This window comes from Pyrenophora tritici-repentis, chromosome 3 (genome assembly GCF_003171515.1).
Source record: "Pyrenophora tritici-repentis strain M4 chromosome 3, whole genome shotgun sequence".
NCBI classification, from domain to species: domain Eukaryota; kingdom Fungi; phylum Ascomycota; class Dothideomycetes; order Pleosporales; family Pleosporaceae; genus Pyrenophora; species Pyrenophora tritici-repentis.
Genome location: NC_089392.1, coordinates 432,150 through 451,855, shown reverse-complemented (window position 1 = coordinate 451,855; position 19,706 = coordinate 432,150). Strand labels below are relative to the sequence as shown.

The following is a 19,706-nucleotide window of genomic DNA, read 5'->3' as shown; positions in this document are numbered from 1 at the left end:
CTACCTCTCGCATACCAGCAAACTCACCCCCCCCCCCCACACACACACACACACACACACACACACACACACTCGCCCATCAACCCATCTACTCAACGCAGCCAGCTATAACCGAATACCAAGCCCGAACCCACACTCAACTGACACTCCGCGAAACCCACCATGCAAACCTAAACCTAAACCTAATATCCAAACCTTACTCCAACTACCGACATGAGGTATATATCCCACAAGTCATGTATTATCATGTATTGTATTGATTATTCTCGGCGCATAGTCATACGTAACGACAGCCAAGAGAAATAAAGAGAAGAAAGTTAATTGGTAATCATAGTGATGGTTTGTTAATGATAACTATTAGCGATAATGATATCACGATATATGCTATAGAACTCGCATCATCTCAACACACACACACACACACACGCACACGGCATGTAAGTTTGAGCCGTATGCAGACGCATGAGATCTCACCAGCCAGCCTTGCGTACAAGCACCACCAACGATAACATCATCACATCACAACGCAAGCCAGCCAGACAAAAAGTAACTTTCACACTATATTCTTTCTCTCTCATCATCCTCAACACCTACTACCTACGGCTACATAGTTTCATCACCACCTGCACACGCCCCGCGCGCCATCTCAGGACTAAAATCCCATGAAGAATATCTACAAGAAAATTTCCAGTAGCCAAAAAAAACACCCAACTCACTCCTTCCCTCTCTTCCACCAAAACGCCAGCCCAAAACATAGCAAAAGCGTAGTGAAAGCTTTCCAAAATGTTTCTCCGCTTTGACCGCTTGCTGTGAAAGATATGATGGAATAGAAACGCACGCTTGCTTGCTTTGCCTCCCGGTGGGCGGACCCCACCAAGTCTTCTGTGTGTGAGGAGTTCAGTACGACAGGTGGGTAAGTAGACTTTGAAAAAATATCTCTATACGAAACAAAGGAAATCGTACAATCATGGTGGAGGACAGTCTAAGAAATTGTTGCAACCCGCATTCGCTGGCTATATAAAAACGTCTTTTGTTGCAAGCGTGGGAAGATAATTGTGTGTGTAGAAGAAAGATAACGTCTCTTGCCTAAACTATGAGTCGAGCATTGATGTCATATCAGCTACCCTTTGCATGACGGTGTTCATGGCGGCAATCTTCCTTTGTAGACGGTCTGCTAGATGCGCTTCGTTGGCCTCTTCAGAGATGACTAATGAGTAGTGTGCGAGAGCCTTGTCGGGGTTGGTAAAGATGTTCTCTTGGTCCTCAAGTGGGGCAGAGGCGGCGATGGTGGTGGGCGAAGAGAAGTAGAGGGCGTACTCCTCATCCTCCTCTTCAGTCTCCTCAATGGTGGCAACAGCTTGGGTGGACTGGGCGGGGCGCTCAATGACAGGGTAGCCGGCCTTGGCCTCAGCTGGGGCATCATCCTCGCCATGGAAGAGGGCGCTGTATCCCTTGCCAGACATGGCCTCGATATCGAGAGGGTTGGCGGGGCCTTCAGGCAGCTCAGTGACGGCAAAGGCTACGGGTTGTTGGAAGTTGAAGCCGTTGTTGACACCCCAGCTGTTGGCGTTGGCGTTGTTGTTGATGTTGAGCATGGCGAAGTCAATCTGGGGTTCAGGGACCATGGTCATGCCAACTTGGGTGTTCTCACCCTGTGCCATGCCGTTGAACTGCTGTTGAGGGAACTGAGCGGGGGCGGGGGCAGTAGGGGCGGGGGCCGACGATGATGACATCGATGTCATGGGCGCCTTGAGCTGGAGGGACTCGTCGCGCGAGAGCTCCTCGAGAAAGGGTGTGAAAGCCTGGTGGCGGAGTAGGCGCTCGATAAAGGCGCGCGAACGGGCATTCTCCTCCATGAGGAGACGGTTCTGGGTGCGGAGCTCGTTGGCCTCGTTGACCTTCATGGCGACCTCACCTTCGAGCTGGCCAATGTATTCTAGAGGCTGTTAGTAGTGTTTCTTATTTTGGAAACGGCGGTGCTTACCCTTTCTCCTTGAGCGGAAGGCGCGAGCTGAGACCTTGTTGCGCAGCTGGCGGCGTTCCTTTGAGCTGAGCTTCTTTCCTTCTTCGGAAGCGAGCAGCCTCTCGTCCTCGTCCATGTCCTCCTCGTCCTTCTTTGCGCGAATGATGTGGGGCAAAAGGCCTTGGTTATTGTCCTGCATAGATGATGAGGCGTTCTGGCTGTCAGCGCGGATCTGTGCGACGACGCGCGTGATCATCTCTTCGGTGTGGGCGTCGCTAAGAGGGCTGGCCGTCTTGCGACCGGCGTGGCTGGTGGACGCTACTCGGCTGCGCTGCTGCTGTTGTTGCTGTTGTTGCTGTTGCTGCTGCTGCTGTTGTTGCATAGCTTGCTGTTGCTTCTGGTGGGCTAGTTGCTGAGCGGCGACGCGCTGCTGTTGTTGCTGGGCTGCTGCCTTGGCGAGGGCAGCCTGTTGATGCATACCGGGCCAGACCCTGACGTTTGAGTTTGGCTGGTGCGTGTCCTGGGTGATGGCGCTAGGGTCGACAAAGTCGTCTTGCGAGGCCTCGCTGTAGACGAAGCTGTTCTGGCGGTAGTCGATTCCCATGTTCATACCAACGTCGATGGGCAGGCCGTTGCCCCAGGTGCCGTCCATGGTGGAGTCGCCACCCATCATGGCGTACTCATCCAAACCAGTGGACGAGAAGGCAGCAAAACCCGGGTTGTACCCGGCGCTGAGACCGGCAATGGAGCCCGAGGGGAGGCCCGTCTGCTGCTTGAAGCGCTCGTACTCGTGGCTAGGCTTTGCGGGCGTCTGGAGGTCGTCGTCGATGTTTGTGCTAGTAGGGCTGTTGATGTTTGAAATGGTACTCTGTTCTCTCTTGAGTGTGGCAGGTTGTGTGGGCGAGGGCATCTGTCCAAAGTCGAAGAACTCGTTGGGGTCGACACATTGGTTAGGGTGGCCGTTGAATGGCGCCATGGTCATCGCAGACTGGACTGCGGTAGCCATGTTGTTTGTTTGACTTGGTCGAGAGTGGCCGCCGGTTGTTTGGGGCAGTCTTTCGGCCGGTTCGCGGATGTCTTGGGATGTTGTATCGCGGGCAATGCGAGCCTGACAGGAGCGGTTAGGCGGCTGCAAAGTCGTCGTAAGCTTGTCTGTGATCCCGGGTGTGCCGGAAGTGTGGCTGTGCCGATATGTCCGGACTTGTTGGGCGACGGGAAACTGTTATCGAGAGCGTCTTGGGTTGATGATAAGCGGGATAGGGGGGGGAGGTGTATCGAGTTTGGCGTGGTGAATGAAGGGTATGGGAGGGCATGAGCAGAGCGATGGAGAATGAGGGTGCTCAACGTCTTCTTCTGCGTGGGCCCACCCTCCGTCGGGGAGGCGTTTCACATGGAGGCGGAGTCGCCCCCTCTCGAAATAGAAGAAGCAGGTTAAACCCGGTTGGTCAGCCGTGGGGCGATCACTGCCCAGCACTTGTCGGCTTGTTGGCCAAGAAGCTCTCCCCCTGACCTTCTCGGCATCACTGCTATCTCCCTTGCGAGCATAATACCTGGCCAATGTATTGCCATGATATCTCTTGTTGCGACGTCGGCGCCGTCTCCCTCACCACACACTGGATGTGGACGCTGTCTACCCGCGGCACACCGAGACACAGTGAGCCATTTCCTCTGCATTACATTCTACCGCATTACGCACTTCATGCACCGTCGGCGGCCTCTGACCGACCCCGAACGCCGTGCGCGCCAATCACAGTACGCCAGCCTGCACCACCACTGAGGCTGTGCTTAAGTGCAGACTTGCTCCTTGTGGACAACCATTATCCTGTATATTTGCTTATTCGTCCACCGGCACATTAAATTGTTATACGGCACAAATACGTAGCTACGACGCCTTGGCCGGCTCAATCTATCCAGCAGTTGCATGCGGGTCCTCGTAGTCACCTCAATTCTAGCCTCAGCTTCTTACTCACCAGAGTGATATGCGCCCCAACTAGCCCACACATTGACATGTACAGCCCGTCCGTCAGCATCACTGCTTCCAAACTATACCGGAAGCCCGTACAAAGTTACCATCCTCCGTCTTAGCTCCATCACTCATCTCGCTCTTTCCCAATCGCGAGCCCGGCAAGCTGCGGCTGTCGACACCATCAGCCTAGTCAGCATCATGAAAGCTTCACATTCCACAGCGTAGCAGGTACCACTGGCTCTGCCATGTTCGATGCCCCATTTGCGAAACGCTCGTCTTGGATCAACACATCAAACCTGTCACTGCCTAGTCCCCGTCGGCATCTTCCAGCCAACAAGAACGGCGAATCTACTTTCTGCACAAGCAGATTATCAAGCTCACCCACTGGGCAGACCCTGTCTATCTGCATCTGCATTGAGCTCGATTTTGGTACACTCAATTGACACGATACCCGTTATTTCGCCAGCCCTATGTCAAGAAGGATTGCACTGCGCCACAAAGTAACCACTTGTCACTGGGTACAAGTCTCACGCTTGGTGCAGTACACCAAAAGCCGCGTCACCCCCTTCTCCAACTGCACTTCGACTCCCCAGCTACGAGCCCCCAAGACTTGGGGAACAAAGATTGGCATCGATCACTGCATCCTTTGCCCTCTGACAATGAGGGTAATACCTAACCGTCGGGCTTACATCGGCCCTCGCCCAAAGCGCCATGCCTCCGAACCCTCAGCCCTGGGCCTGTCAGACAAAGGCAAGCAAACCGCCTCTTGACTTTCCTTGGCACAAATGCACTCATCCTCTCTCACATTCCTGATAAACAAAATTCCTGTAGCCAAGACAAAAAACCTGGCGGTGAGGGGTAAGTATGAAGGTACGAAGATAATAATAACACATTTCACCATCCCACAAACAGTAAAAGAAGTTCACGACTACTATTTTTGGTTCAGGAACACGTCGCGCCGCCGCGTCAACAACCTAGACTTTTTGCTCACCAGGTCAGTCAGGGCAACGAGACGAGAAAAAAAGAAAAGAAGAAAAAGACAATGACATCATGGTCCCAAACCTTATTCTGCCCCCCCAGCGAACAAAATGGCACGTCACGCGATTTTCCAGCTGCCGTGCTGCTGGTCCCGCAACCGTCCGCCGGCTCCTTCCGCGCGATATTAGCCCGAAGGCGGTCCCTCGGTCACATGACATCAGCGGCCGTTCAGTTCGTTTCCCGGATCCTTCCTTCCAGGTACCGGTCCAGTAAGCTAACCCACTATTAATCTCTGAAAAGAATGTCGCCAACAGAATTTGAGAAACTCTCCCGGACTTGAAAGTCTTGGGCCATACATAGGTGGAGAGAGAAAACGCGACGACCCTTCGAGATTGCGCCGGCGCCAACTCCTACATACCAACATGTCACAAACGTTGTGAGACAGGCAAGGTAGGTACCGTAGAGCAGGTTGGCAGGCTGGACAAGCCAATTAGGACGGGAAAGTGGTGATGTGCAGTTTGATAGGGAAGTTATTCGGCCCGTTTAGGCGTTTTTTCCTGGATCGCTGCTGGACCGGACGGAGAACAGAGAGGGAAAAGGGGTCTGTGGGACCCGACCATGACCATGACCAAACCGCACCCTGACCCCGATGGTCCTAGCACCATCTTCTAGAAATTTGTCACGCATCGGTTTTCTAGAAGACGGCATCATCGCTGCATGCATTGCAATTGTTAATGTGGTACTGTATTGTCGCGGTTGCCTACCTACATTAGGTAGGTACAAGCTTGAATCTGCGGTGCAAATTGTATGTACTGCACTGTGTACAGCATCCACGTATATACATAGATGAACAACAAGCGCACGTTGGCTGACTTGCTGTCCCCCGTTTAACCCCTCTTCTCTCCACACCCGTCGCAAACAAGCTTGAAGCACACATCGTATCCGCCGCATGCACAACAAACTCGACTGCCACTGACAAAACTTGTTGAGAACATGAGACAGGCGCGCACAAAGCTCGAGACAGACAAGACCGCGCGCTTGTGTGTCTGTTTCTGTGTCTGTGTCCTGTCTCAGTTCAGCGCATGTGAGCTGAGGCTGAATAATTGTGTTTCTAATGCATTTCTGTTCCTACGTAAGTAGGGCTGGGGAGGGTGGTGGGAAAGGGTGAGGCGAGGCGAGGCTTTCACACGTGATGGCGTCGTGGTGTGCGCTTGTTATATAGGTATGCTGTTATGACCATCATACCTAGTGTATACTGAAGCAGCACCTTGATACAGTATCAGAACTTGGACATATCCATGCAAAGTCTCCTCCAACGCCCCCTCCTCCCCCTCCTTCACCAACCAACCAACCAACCAACCTACAAACCACTGACTCGTGCATATTTACTTTTCCCCCTCACATCACATCACCTCACATCACAAATAGAGGAACCCACATCCACGGTACTATCACCCAACCTACCATGGACAAACAACATCCAACGCATAAACGCACCCCTCTCTATCCCATACCGTACAGACAAGCCCCCACCCTTGCACCACTACCACTACCACTGCACCACACCACGCCTCACGTCTTGTACCCCCGCGCTTACAGTACGGTCATACGCCCAACATGCACATGCACAGAAAAAAGAAAGCCTTGTTTTGGCTCGATTAGGATATTGGTGACCGTGATAATAGCGTGGCGAAACCCCGCTAGTTGGGGATAGAGTGAGTGGGTAGGACATGCTATTTGGAAACGGGACAAAACATGCGGAGTGTGTGGGTGAAGTGGAAGGGTGGTTTGGAGGATAGTAGAGCAGGGGACGGGGTGGGTAAGAGGTTTAGAGATACGAGAGCTGGGTTTTGAGATGAGTGGGCGTAAGGTTGATTTGGTTTGATATGTATGTTTATAGTGTAACAGTTCTTTCATATTTTACAGTATTCTTTGTTGGAGATTTAGTACGGTCTTGCATCTCCGCTTCTTTCGCCCAGTCCCTCTTGTTGATCTGGAGTCCCAGCATCGCCCCTCCACTCTGTAGTCGTAGTGTCAGCAACAGGTGGCTGCTGCTCATTCATATTTCCACCTTGCTCGTAACCTATCCCCTGTTCATGCCCCGGGCTCTTCATGAATTCGCCCATGCGCTGGTCTTCATCCCCAAGTCCATACTCCCTCACCATGGCCATGAAACCTCTCCGGCCTCGTTCGTCACCCAAAATACCGCCCTTGGCAACACCCTCGCCGCGCTCAACGTCGCGGACAATCGCCTGCGCGCGCTCGTGATCGCCGTCTTGCATTAGAGCGCGCACAACAGCAGTGAGAGCTTCCCAGCCAGGTAGTCTACCGTCCTTAGACATGCGCGCAAGAACGCTCATCATCTTGCCCACTTCATTGAATGCCGCGTAGCCTTCGATTAGCCGATCAAATAAGACGCGATCCTTGGCTGCGTAGGGATCCGTGAAAAGGTGATGCACCAGAGCGTCGACTTCTGCTAGCTTGGCTGGTTTCGACGTGAAGTAATAAGTGATGATGGACGTATATGCATGCGCCGAGGGGGTAAAACTGCGAGCTGTCATGTGTTCTATGATGGCACGAACGCCGCTATGGTTGGAGTATTTTTTGAGCAGGCGATCAATTACCGTGGAATAGATGTAGTGGTTTGCCTGCATACCGGACTCTTCCAGGTTGTCAAAAATCTTCAAAATCTTGCTTGTCTGCTCTTGCTCCGATAGCCCATCAAAGACGTTGCTGTCAAAAGCAGCCGTGATGAGCATATTGTGTGTGGCGGCGTCTCCCTGTAGGCCCTGTTTTTCCATCTGCGCGATGAGCATGAAAGCGGTGCGCTTGTCTCCCACACCCAGGTACAGCTGAATCAGCGAGTTGTAGGTAATGGCATCCGGTACAATCTGGAAATTTGTGGACCAGCTTAGAATCTTTTGAACGAATTCCAGACGTTTTTGATAGGTCATCGCACGTGCAGGCAGCTGTACTAGGGCAGAGATGGCACCATTAACAACCTCGACAGAAGGCTTTGTGCATGTGTTGACTGCCTTGCTCGGCTTCATGGTGTCTTTTTTTGTTTTGGATGGATTGGCGAGGTTTTCGGCTGCGAGCCACCGTCTGCCCATTTCATCGAGCGTAGCAAGGGCTTGGGAGACTTGTCGATTTCTCACCAAGCCGTTGATGCGCGTCGTCCAGGCATAGTTATCTGGCTCGAATCCTTTGTTGAGCATGCGTGTCCAGGTTGCATTGAGACCCTCCAGGTCCCTTGCCTGTGCGCAGCCTTCGAGAAGAGCAACCCACGATCTTATGTCTGGTCCAGCGCCATTTGCAACCATGTGATTCCAGACCTCGATCGAGCGATGAGGGTTGAAAAGTACCAGATACCCAGAGAGGAAGCTGTTGTATATCAAAGGGTCTATCGCAGTTTTGCCGTCCTTGGTATATGCCTCTTCAACCTGTTTCCACAAACCATCCAGTAGTACAGGTGAGCTTTTAGTCTCAACTGCGCGCGCTATTCTCCTAAGATAGAAATCGATCAAGTTAGCGTTCTTATCATCCGTAGCCTGTGGACCTATAGCTTCGCCCGATTTTCCAATGGCGATCATTGCTTTCCTTGGCACCGTGAAGACCGCTTGCTTGATCTGGGTTTGGATATCTTCTGGCATTTCTTCGAATCGCGCAGAACGAACGAAATTTCCGTCTAACCTTGAGCCAGCAAGTAATCTTTCGAGAAGACGCAGAAAAGGCAAGGCTTGCTGGCGTGTCTTTTCATCCACACCTTCCGCCACATCATACAAATATGCAGCACAAAAAGCTAATCTCGCGCCGATGGCGTACTTTGGCGCACAAGTCTGCAGGCGCCCGCCAAACAATGGAGTGTCAAATCGTGCCGGGAGTGTTTCAATAGGTGTCAGCTGCCAATCGGAAGCAATGGAATTCAAAGGATCTTCCTTCGGCCCATTACATTGGAAGAAGAGTTTCCAAACGGAAAGCAGTTCATTGAGTAACGAAGGCAAGTCTCTTTGAGGCGTCGGCGGATTTGGATACATGGCCCGAATAACTTCGTATGTTAGATATTCCACGGTTGGCTCAGTCCAGTACTCAGGGCGAAGAAGGCCAAGCTGTGCATATCTGAAGAGCACAGCGGTCGGCGTAACTGTTATTGTTTTACCTGCAGCAAAATTCTTGGTGACTGCGCGAAGGACATGTTGAAAAACTCGGCCGTGCTCCAATAAGTACACATCGCCCTGAGGGGGGTCGGTCAAGGCCTTGCAATCCCTTGCAGTATAGGTCTCGTTGAACATCTTCCAGGCGACATCTACGTTGTTAAACAGGGACACATTAATGCGTTCAGCATAACCCAATATTCGTCGTAATGAGCGAGGTTTTGCCCCTTCTTGATCCGCTGCTTGGCCCTCTTCGCCAGTATAGGCGGGAGTGATGTTTGTATCCTGAAGCATACCCGAATACCGGCTGCCTCGTACAAGACCGTGCGTCCGTAAGTTTGGCATTGCCCCCTCTTCCTGGTCCCGAACTTGTGTCTGCGCCTCCTCTTGTGCATGTTCAACACCACCTTGTTGCGTTGGTGTTTTCAGCGAAACTATGGCTCGAGATTGCCATTGTGGGCGCGGGACAACGCCAATGCGTCGTGAAAGGCGTATGCGGCATTGTCGACATACATATGCACTAAGCATAGTGTTTCGATATGTCTCGGGGGGCGCGATGTGTGAATACTGCTGGCTGGTCAACTGTACGAACTTTGCGCAATTGAGCGCAATTACTTACGTACCTAAAGTAGCGAATCAGACATCCATTTGCGCAACTAGCTGTATGAGCGAGGTACGTGAGGCTCAACTAGCGACTGCCTAAGTACTTTGCTGGACAAGAGCGCAGTCAAAAGTTGTGCTGGTGGCTTGCGAAATCGCGCGGAATTACGCCGGCCAATGAAACGCCATGACGTCCACAGTTGCACGTGACTGACAACTTTCATCACGGATCAGAAGAATGACTCTCCAACTCGACTGATCACCGTGCTTGAACCGAGTACGGAGAGCCTGGTGGCTTATTATTCTATTATAATTTTGTAGATCGGGCGATTGGACAAAACCAAGATGACGACCTTGATACCGAGACAGTTTTACTCGCAGGAAGAGCTCGAGAAGCTTTATCCGAAGGAGCTTGAGCTGCAGCTAGTACAAATTGTAAGACTACCCGAATAGCTGTGGTAGAGTACCACTAATCGCCGCAATAGCTTATGCGACATGGTCAGTTTCTCGTTGGCGTGTCACGACCCAGTTACTGACAGACACAAAGGCGAAAGAAGCCCTGTATCTCCTCGATTCCAGAATGCAAGCCTCAACTCCTTTCCATTCTATTTAAACCACTAACAAAATTCACAGACTGGACTACCGCCTTGTATGCGACCCAATGCAGCCATCATGATCAACTACTGACCATACAGACTGGCCCTACTGCAACTCTGCCCGCCAATTGACAAGCGTAATCCTAAACACCAAGGACTTTTCCAAATGGAACCAGCTCAAGTACCGACGCAGACTGGAAACCTTTGGCACCGACGATGGACCTGGTACCCTCGCCTCCCCCTCTCATCGCCGCAAATACTAACGATTCCCAGTCATCGCATCTGGCCCTATGGGCGAATTCGATGCCATATGCCAACCCGGTGAACTTACAGACAAGGGCCGAGAAACTACTTTAGCTCTTGGGGAACGCCTACGCCACCTATACGTTGACCAACTCAAGTTCATGCCGAAACTCATTTCAGATAGCGACATGATCTACCTGCGTGCAACTCCAATCCCACGTGCTCTGGAATCGGTTCAACAAGCGTTTTGGGGGTTCTACCCACCATCTGCACGTACAGCTGATTTTCCTCCTCCAACAATCATCACCAGGACACCTGCAGACGAAACACTGTTCCCCAATGACGCAAGCTGTAGGCGTTTCGCTCAACTCAGCCGTGCGTTTGCACAACGTGCAGCCGATAAGTGGAATGACACGGATGATATGCGTTATCTCACAAAAGTTCTTTCCAAATGGATGCCTGGCGAGCAAAAGGTAGCCGTGGATTCCCACCCAAGACTCTCTGGCATTATGGATACCCTAAACGCGACCGATGCTCATGGCCCAGAGACCAAATTGCCAAAGGAGTTCTACGACCCCAAGGCACGCTCAATCATTGATAAGATCGCCGTCGAAGAGTGGTACCAGGGCTATAATGAGTCTTCTGAATATCGTATGCTCGGTATCGGCGGTCTAATGGGCGACATCACCTCCCGAATGGTCGGCTGCGTTGAGCACAATGGAAACTCTGGCATTGTCGAAGTCGGCGGCGTAGACGGAAAACTGGGCAAAGGCCGCGGCGGTGAAACTGACATACGCTTTGCCATGTCCGGATGCCACGATACGACTCTAGCCGGCATGCTGACCTCGCTGGGTGCTTTTGACGGCGAGAAATGGCCCCCATTTACGTCCCACATAGCCGTTGAAATGTTCAGGAAGCGAGGCAGCGATAACCTCGCACTACCCTCTCTACCAGATCAAAATCCCGCTTCCAAGAGTCAGAGCTGGTGGTCCTCCCTCTTTGGCAGCACAAAGACGTCAAACTCCAGTCCCGCTCCTGAAGGCATAGCCCGCAAACCTATTACAGAGCTGTCACCGGCTCAACGCGAGAAACTCAACAATTACTACGTCCGCCTACGGTACAACGACAAGGTCATGCAGATTCCAGGATGCAAGGCAGAGGGAAAGCATCTACCTGGCGACACTACGTTTTGTACACTCGACGCTTTCAAGGCTATTGTGGATAAATATACGCCTAAGAACTGGAAGACCGCGTGCACTTCTAGACTTGATGCGCCTGCTTTCCCCGAGAAGCCTGAGCCTGCTGGGTTTGAGTAGAGTGGGGGACTTGGACTGGGGTATAGATGTCTGTCATCTTGTCTGGAGAAATGGTCAGCTTTGATGTTGCATTATGGTCACCAAGTTGATATTCGTCGCCAACTTACGCATACATACACACGAAGAAACGGGGAAAGAGTCAATATTGAGATATAGAACATATAGACGTACTCATACACGTAGAACGCAAAGCATACACACATACACGTAGAACACAAAGCATACACGCATACACTTTACCCATCTACGGGTCTTCTGATGCTTGCAACACGTGTCTAGTATACATCACTAATTTATAACCCATCATTCTCTCAAAGAAAGTTGTTAGTGAAAGCCAGTTAAACGCCTTTCATTGCATTCATGTCAAAGTCGTTTACATAACCATAATAAACTCAGGATCCCTATCATCGCCCTTACCCTCAAACTCCGCGTACTTGCCCCTCGCCTTATCCCTGTTAATTTTCCACACCCACGCCACATTCATCGCGATCCTATTAAACCAGTTAGCACTCTATTCTCTGTGATAATACCAACAAGGCAAGAAGGAAGTGTAAGGGATGAGAAGAAATCAGGGGAATAAAGAAGAACTTACAAAACCCAAGCCGCACAAAGCAAGCCAAGAATAATCCTATGACTCCGATGAAAGTTATCCTTCTTCTCACTCTTCTGATAGATGAAACTCGCTACAAAGCCACCCGCGTTGGCAATCGCAAGCTGCAGCGCAGAAGTAGTAGCGCGCTTATAATGACCAGCGCTATTATTACTATTCCAGGACAAAATACACGGGACAGTGGCGTACATGCCCGTTGCCATGAGAAACGTCATTCCGTACTGAACTTTGGGGTTGGCAGACTGGCTAATGACACCGTACCCGATGATGGCAACGGGGAGTGTACACAGCATGACGGGACCACGGAGGGCGAGGCGATCAGATAGCAAAGCGACGATGACAGTGAAGACAGAGGCGACGGCGTAGGGGATAACAGTCCAGAGTTGAGCCTTGTTAGGATCTTTGGCGAACCCGTTGTTTACGATTGTGGGGAGGAAGAGGCCGAAGGAGTAGAGGCCGGAGAGGATGGCGAAGTAGGCAGAGGCTGTGAGCCAGACTTGGACATTGAAGACTCCGCGTTTGATCTCGGACCAGGCGAAGCGCTCGTGGGTGGTGGAGGCGCCGAGCCGGAGCCGGGCTTGTTCTTTTTCTGTGGAAGAGAGGAATCGTGCGGATTCGATGGAGTTGGGGAGGAAGAGGGCGGAGCAGACGCCGACGAGGACGGTGATTATTCCTTCGATGATGAAGATCCAACGCCAACCTTCGAGGCCTCCGGCGGGTCCTATGGCGTTGAGACCGCGGGCGAGGAGACCACCGAAGGCGCCGGAGAGAGAGGCGGCTGTGTAGAAAATGCCGATGCGGAGGGCGAGTTCTTGTCTGCGGTAGAAGTGGGAGAGGTAGAGGACCTAGGAACGAAGTGTTAGAAGAATACATGTATGTGTGTGATGTGGGTATACATACCATTCCCGGCAACAAACCACCTTCAGCTACACCAAGCAACGCGCGAACGGTAACAAATTCGGCAAAGTTCCTGACGAAACCCAAACACATTGTCAACACACCCCAGACAGCCGTCAAAAGCGGTAACCAGATCTTCGGCGACACCTTCTTGAGTAACAGGTTCGATGGGAGTTCACTACACAACCTGTCAGTCCATCATCCAACCAACACAAACGTGTACTTCAACAAACCTCGCAATATACGTAGCGTAAAACACGCAAAGACCAATAGAATACTGGTGATCATTGATATTTATATCCTTCTCCAGCCCCAAAATCTTCGCATTCCCGACATTGGTACGGTCGATGAAGGAGCAGAGGAAGAGCAGCGCAAGGACGGGTAGGATACTGTAATCGGCACTGTCAGCTCCTCAACCCAACAGTAGAGCGGAACGTAGAAGCATACCGACAATCCATCTTGTATAATAATGTCTTCGTTAGGTGGCTGTCTTCTCCAAACCCCGCTTCCAATTGCTCGCTACCGCCACTCGCCAGCTCAAGCTTCTCATCTTGGTGCATTTTCTCCTGCGCAAAACTCATAGTGGTCGTTCGTTGTCTGCGTCGTTGTGACGCAACTCAGTCAGCCTTCTCTTTTGTCGTTGTCGTCGAGAAACCGCAGTAAAAAACGTCGAGGTAACCAGCCAGCCAGCCGTGTACACCGCCAAATAAACAAACAACCAACGGAACGGAGTGTGTAAGCAGCGTACGTGTAGAAAAACGCGAACCGCGTCAACCTGTCAATCCGACAGAAAGCACCCCAGATGACCAAGGATACCAAGAAAAACCAGATGACAGAAAGCCAAAGCTTAGTACCTTTGCCCACGGACAGACAACATTCCTTCTTCCCAACCTATATACCCCAAGCCCACGCCTCCAACGCCGCCAACCGAACATCTCCGCACCACACGCACCACCTTCCCAGTTCTCCCACATCCACTCCACCCACTTCACGCTAACACCAAAAACCTACCACCACTTACCGGTACGCATACGACTCGCACAACTCGACCGACAACCAAGGCCCGCCACTACCACCAATCTTACCCCCCTCCCGACTCTCCCGACCCCATGGGGCCCAGCGCACGGCCGTACCACTACCCACGTTCATTGGCCACACACGTCCTTATCCCGGTAGCAGCTGAACGGTTGCAGCGGCGCCTCCTTACCAGATGTATGCTAGGTTGCTGCATTACTCTTGCACGCGCGATGTGCTAAGTGATCGGCTGGTTGCTTGTGCGTGTGCTTAGTTTGGGATAAGCCTTGCTTGGGGTTGCCGGACGTTGTTTTGGTGCCGATAGTTATTAACGGGATGATGAAGAACTGGGCGGGACGGACGGCATGAGTGTGGAGAGGGATGATGGGCTTATCTTGCCGTATGTGTGAGGGTGTTGTGAGGGGTAGGGTAGGGTAGGTTAGGTAAGAGGTATTACTGTGTGGGCGCTGGCGTCGAAAACACTACTGTGAGAATACATTTGAGGCTGACTGATAAGCTGAAAACCATCAATCAATTAACAAACATCCAATTCAAGCATGCCAAGCTTTCCCCAAAACGCAAACTTCACAAATACACTACGCTGGGCAGGGCCCGAGGTCGTTGCGAAGCCTTTGCGAAGCCTTTTTGCCCCATCTGCCAATCCGGCCAAAACCCACAATTACCACTGTCCATCGCTTGGCTCCAAACCCACCCCAAAACCCACAACAATGACAACGTTTCTTTTTCCTCGGAGTTTGACGTCAAGCTTCCAAGTACACACTTAGTCTTTTGCTTGTTTTTACCGATCAACATGCTTGGTACAAATAGCGTTATCGTTTCTCTCGCGCGCACGATACGTACCGGTACAGTAGTGGTAGCGCAGACCCGTCAGCCCGGGACACATTTTGAGATTGAGTTTGCGCGGTCACGGTGACAGGTTCTAGATTGAGCAAAGTGAAGGCAATGCGACGATAAGAGGGATGCAGGATGATGCTTGCTGCAGCGGCGGAGGGCGTTGGCGCTCTGGCCTGATGTTTGTTGCACACTGCATACTGCACCATCACGACGACACGGTAACAGGCGCTGGCGTTATCTGCACCGGTCGGTGGAGCACACCACACCACTGCACCCAACAAGTGACGGACGCAATGCAAGATAGCGAAAACCTTCTATGATATATATGTAGTTAAAAATACGTCAAGTCTAATTCAATATTCACTCCATGGTCTTGAGATCCGGTGCGACTTCAAACGTAGCATCAGTCTTCGCCTTGACATGCTCCACGCTGACACCAGGTGCGGTCTCGGTAAGTGTCAAAGTACCGCGTTTCCTGTTGACCTCGAACACACACATGTCTGTGATGATAGTGCTCACGCACTTTGCTCCTGTGAGCGGTAGCTTGCACTCTTGGACGATTTTGCTTGACCCGTCCTTTGCAACGTGCTCTGTGGCTACAACCACCTTTGTAGCGTCTGGGTTGCTGACTAGGTCCATAGCGCCGCCCATGCCCTTGAACACCTTTCCGGGGACCATGTAGTTTGCCAGGTCGCCCGATGCGCTTACTTGCAAGGCGCCGAGGATGGACACGTCGACGTGGCCGCCGCGGATCATGCCAAACGACTCTGCGCTGTCAAAGGTTGAGGCGCCAGGCAGGAGTGTGACGGTTTCCTTGCCGGCGTTGATAATGTCTGCGTCGACTTCGTCTTCGGTTGGGTAGGGGCCCATGCCTAGAATACCGTTCTCGCTTTGTAGCCACACCTTGACGCCATCGGGTACAAACGATGCAGCGGCTGTGGGGATACCGACACCCAAGTTGACATAGTAACCCTGCTTGAGCTCCTTTGCTGCGCGACGGGCAATTCGATCGCGACGTTCTGTAGCTTCATTCTTCGACGATGTATCTTTTGATGCAGCTGGACTGCGAAGCTTCTTGGTTTCAATGTGCTTGGGGGCTGTAGAGGGAACGATGCGATCGACAAAGATACCGGGAAGATCAATGTCGTTTGCGTCAAAAGTACCGATTGGGACGATTTCTTCAGCTTCGACGATTGTGAGGCGCGCGGCTTTGGCCATTATGGGACCGAAGGCTTTAGTGGTGTATCTATCAATACGGTTAGCAGCTACCTAAAACGATGGAAGGTTTCCCTACCTGAATACACAGTTCCCAGCCTCATCAGCCTTGTGCGCCCGAATGATTGCAACATCCCCAGTCAAGGCCGTCTCCATGAGGAATTTCTTGCCATTGAACTCTCTAACCTCCCTTTTCTGGCCAAAACCAATAGCTTTGCCCTCCTTGTCAAACTTTGCAGGAATCTGTCCATCCTGTAGTAAGGTGTTGACGGCTGTTGGTGTGTAGAATGCTGGGATGCCCGCACCACCAGCTCGTATCCTCTCGGCAAGCGTACCCTGCGGACACAGCTCAATTTCTATGCCACCACTCAGATATTGCTTCTCCAGAGCCTTGTTGGCTCCGAGGAAGCTTATAATGAGCTTAGACACTTGCCCACTTTTCGTGAGTAGTGCCAACCCTCCCTTGTCCTCAATGCCAGCATTGTTCGAGACGGCAGTCAACGAATGTAACGATTGAGGGCCACGTTTCTGCATAGCTCCAATGAGCGTATCTGCGACACCGCATAACCCAAAACCAGCGCTCAAGACTGTGGAACCTGATTGTACATCTGCGACTGCTTCATCTGCATCTTTGAAGAGCTTTGATTTGGAGCGATCGATCGTCGGTGCGCTTTTGCTGATGCTTCGTAATTGACCTATGAGCTGCCATCGCGGTGGGAGAGCGCGCGCGGCTCGTAGTTGTGCTGGAATTGGTCGTCGAGAACATAATCGTGAAGGCAGAGCTGCGAGCAGCCGGTATGACGAAGGTAAAGAGTCCATTGTGAGGCAGGGAAGCGAACCAGCAAGTTCAGCCCATATAAAGTGCTAAGGAAGTTGAACAAGCACCGACTTGTTGACACTCGGGCTGAGATTGGTGCGGTCGAATGCCGAACAAAATCCATCGAGCGCATGCGACAACCGCGCATAGCTCTAACGTCATGCATCTTGCGAAAGTCGGCATCAAATCAACTGCCGATGATCGAGTGACCTGGGAGCTTGGAGCGGGGTCCTTTTCCCCTGGACATGCCGAGCGAGTGCCGACGCGCCACCAGGACCACGAGTTCCGTCCGTTCCGTCTCGTCAGGCGGACCTTGAGAAGATTCGTCGGTCGTTTGTGACAGCTAGTTTACCGGCAATGAAATGTTGCTAATTAAGCCTACGTGATATGGCTAGTATCGTAGTTCTTTGGAGACCCGCCAGGCGGAGTGGCAACCTTACGGATAGTTGAAGTCTGGCAGACTCATCCAATCCGTCCATAGTGGATTGCTATCACTCCACGGTAGGTCAAGCAATGCTGCAGAAAAGAGATCCGAATTAGTCACCGTCTCATTGACCTCGTTGTAAGACATGGCCGAAAAATCAAGCGTGTCCGACCAGTAACCGGTGACGGGATCTGTGTGATTGTTCGGCGAAGCACCATCGACGTGTGCCGGGGATAGGAGGGCTGGTATTGCCATTGATAGTGCAGGGCTATGCTGAGGCACTGAAGGCTTCGAGTCGATATCCGGTGCCTGTTTGACTAGTACGCGCAAGAACCTGCCGTAGACAAGTGATGCGCCATTTCGGTGGCTAGGTTTACTACCGATACGTTCCAAGACCGTTGCAGTATCTTCAATAAGATGTCGCACACTTGGGGCGAGGCTCTTCTTATTGCCGCTTGCCTCAGGTACAGGTGCACTCAGAGCGAGTGCTACACTCGCAGCAAAGCAGATCATCGTGACCGTGTTATTCGGCATAGACTTCAGACGCGACTCGCCTTGGATAGCTGCGCGCATTACATTGAGCGCAGAAGATAGTGCTGATTTGCGGAATGAGCGCTTGACTTCCGGAGGCGCGCTCGGATGGTTCAAGAGCATCGAGTATGTTGAGAGTCGCGTGTGCGTGACCAATATTTCAACATACGGAGGTAAACTCTTACTCTCCGGATCACTGATGACTGAAGGCCACGCTCTAGACCAGTTGTCGAAGAAGTCTTCAATGGATCTGTCAATCTCTTGCGCAATCTTGGAGCCTCCTTCGTCTGGGCCGTAATTGTCACAACGAGTGCGTACTTCAGCAAAAAGGTCGTCGAGATCGCGGCGTAAGACGGCCATGGAAACCAGCGATCCATCCTGGACGTCAGCGTACTGATGATAGTGCCATTTGTCGCTGTACATGATCAGACATGTCTTTGGGACGCAGTAGCTGCGGCCACGCGCTAGGCATACACCTCGCTCTAAAACGAACAATGCGATCCAAACTCTTTCTCTGCGACGAAGAAGTCGCTGTCCCCATTCCGAAGTCGGGTCAACATCTTCAAACCCATCCATGGCGAGTGCCTTTCTCGCGTTGAGGCACTCGGCTTTGGGGATTTTCCGGACAAATTCCTGCTCAAACGAGGTGGATGGCGTAATCACCTTGTCCAGCATAAGGTCCAGCGCAATAGACAGAGCTGTAGCTAAGTAATGGCTCGTGTCATCGTCACTCGCGTGCGATCCTGGAGGCATCCAGGGTATACTCACCATGAATGCGAGCACAATCTCGACAGATCTGTACTTGCGGATAATTACCTGCTCAGCCAGAAACCTGCGGTGCAGGAGTAGTCTTTTAGCTAGGGCGGAGGTCTCTGGCAAGAAGATGGCGGTCATTGCGAGTAGCGTAGTGAACAGAAAAGCCGAGCGGTTCCGAACGAACGACAAGGTATGAACCAGAGGGTCAAGGCCCCATCGTGTATGAGCCAATTTCTTGTGGAAACTTTGATTTGTGAGTTGCTGTCGGCGTTCGAATCGGGTGACTTACTATTGAAGAAGCATCTCAGCTTCGTCTTTCGTTACCAGGCCAACATCTATCGGATCAAGACCTGGGCCCTGGTCCAAGTGTGCCTTTGTAGGCAAGAAGAAGTGATGCACATCAAGGTAAGCACTCTGTTCGCTGCCATTGAATTTGCCGTCTGGGCTTGAGATGCTTGGGTCATATGATTGTGGCGTAGCAATACGCAGATCAGATGCGCGAGCGAGAAGTTGAAGTGGATTTTCAACATCTTCGACAGCAAGCTGATCATCACTAGAAGTGCTAGCGATATCTTTTGCTGATACATGCGCATGCACATGCGCATCTGATGCAGGCGACGTATCTGCTTCACGACTTGAACCCTCATCTCTTTGCGCCTCATTCAAAAGCTGTTGTAATTGTTGCAGCGTGCTTTGACTGGTGAATGCATCTGACTTGCGCTTCTTAATGGCCTCCTCGACTTGGTAAATCGCCTTCTCCAATCCGGAGCG

General features: G+C 51.8%; 6 protein-coding genes across 6 annotated transcripts; 1 reads left to right on the top strand and 5 right to left on the bottom strand.

The window, feature by feature from the left end:
* Window positions 1-1,091: 1,091 nt before the first annotated feature.
* PtrM4_075580 (Tymo-45kd-70kd multi-domain protein) lies at window positions 1,092-2,219 on the bottom strand (the record flags this gene model as incomplete). Its single annotated transcript, XM_066106197.1, has 2 exons — window positions 1,092-1,936; window positions 1,985-2,219. 2 exons carry the CDS (start codon window positions 2,217-2,219, stop codon window positions 1,092-1,094), a joined length of 1,080 nt encoding a protein of 359 aa, XP_065963135.1.
* Window positions 2,220-6,850: 4,631 nt separating this feature from the next.
* On the bottom strand, window positions 6,851-9,355 carry PtrM4_075570 (PPR-2 domain containing protein; the record flags this gene model as incomplete). Its single annotated transcript, XM_066106196.1, has 1 exon — window positions 6,851-9,355. The coding sequence occupies one exon, from the start codon at window positions 9,353-9,355 to the stop codon at window positions 6,851-6,853; it is 2,505 nt and encodes an 834-aa protein (XP_065963134.1).
* Window positions 9,356-10,006: 651 nt separating this feature from the next.
* Window positions 10,007-11,816, top strand: PtrM4_075560 (putative histidine acid phosphatase protein; the record flags this gene model as incomplete). The annotated part of the gene is made up of 6 exons (XM_066106195.1): window positions 10,007-10,096; window positions 10,147-10,159; window positions 10,209-10,222; window positions 10,295-10,310; window positions 10,357-10,482; window positions 10,531-11,816. The coding sequence occupies 6 exons, from the start codon at window positions 10,007-10,009 to the stop codon at window positions 11,814-11,816; spliced, it is 1,545 nt and encodes a 514-aa protein (XP_065963133.1).
* Window positions 11,817-12,189: 373 nt separating this feature from the next.
* Window positions 12,190-13,904, bottom strand: PtrM4_075550 (UhpC, Sugar phosphate permease; the record flags this gene model as incomplete). Its single annotated transcript, XM_001940521.2, has 5 exons — window positions 12,190-12,307; window positions 12,409-13,271; window positions 13,327-13,501; window positions 13,557-13,712; window positions 13,771-13,904. 5 exons carry the CDS (start codon window positions 13,902-13,904, stop codon window positions 12,190-12,192), a joined length of 1,446 nt encoding a protein of 481 aa, XP_001940556.1.
* A 1,648-nt stretch (window positions 13,905-15,552) lies between these two features.
* On the bottom strand, window positions 15,553-17,226 carry PtrM4_075540 (AtoA, Acyl CoA:acetate-3-ketoacid CoA transferase, beta subunit; the record flags this gene model as incomplete). The annotated part of the gene is made up of 2 exons (XM_066106194.1): window positions 15,553-16,438; window positions 16,487-17,226. 2 exons carry the CDS (start codon window positions 17,224-17,226, stop codon window positions 15,553-15,555), a joined length of 1,626 nt encoding a protein of 541 aa, XP_065963132.1.
* A 434-nt stretch (window positions 17,227-17,660) lies between these two features.
* PtrM4_075530 (uncharacterized protein) lies at window positions 17,661-19,073 on the bottom strand (the record flags this gene model as incomplete). The annotated part of the gene is made up of 1 exon (XM_066106193.1): window positions 17,661-19,073. One exon carries the CDS (start codon window positions 19,071-19,073, stop codon window positions 17,661-17,663), a length of 1,413 nt encoding a protein of 470 aa, XP_065963131.1.
* Between the last annotated feature and the right edge of the window lie 633 nt (window positions 19,074-19,706).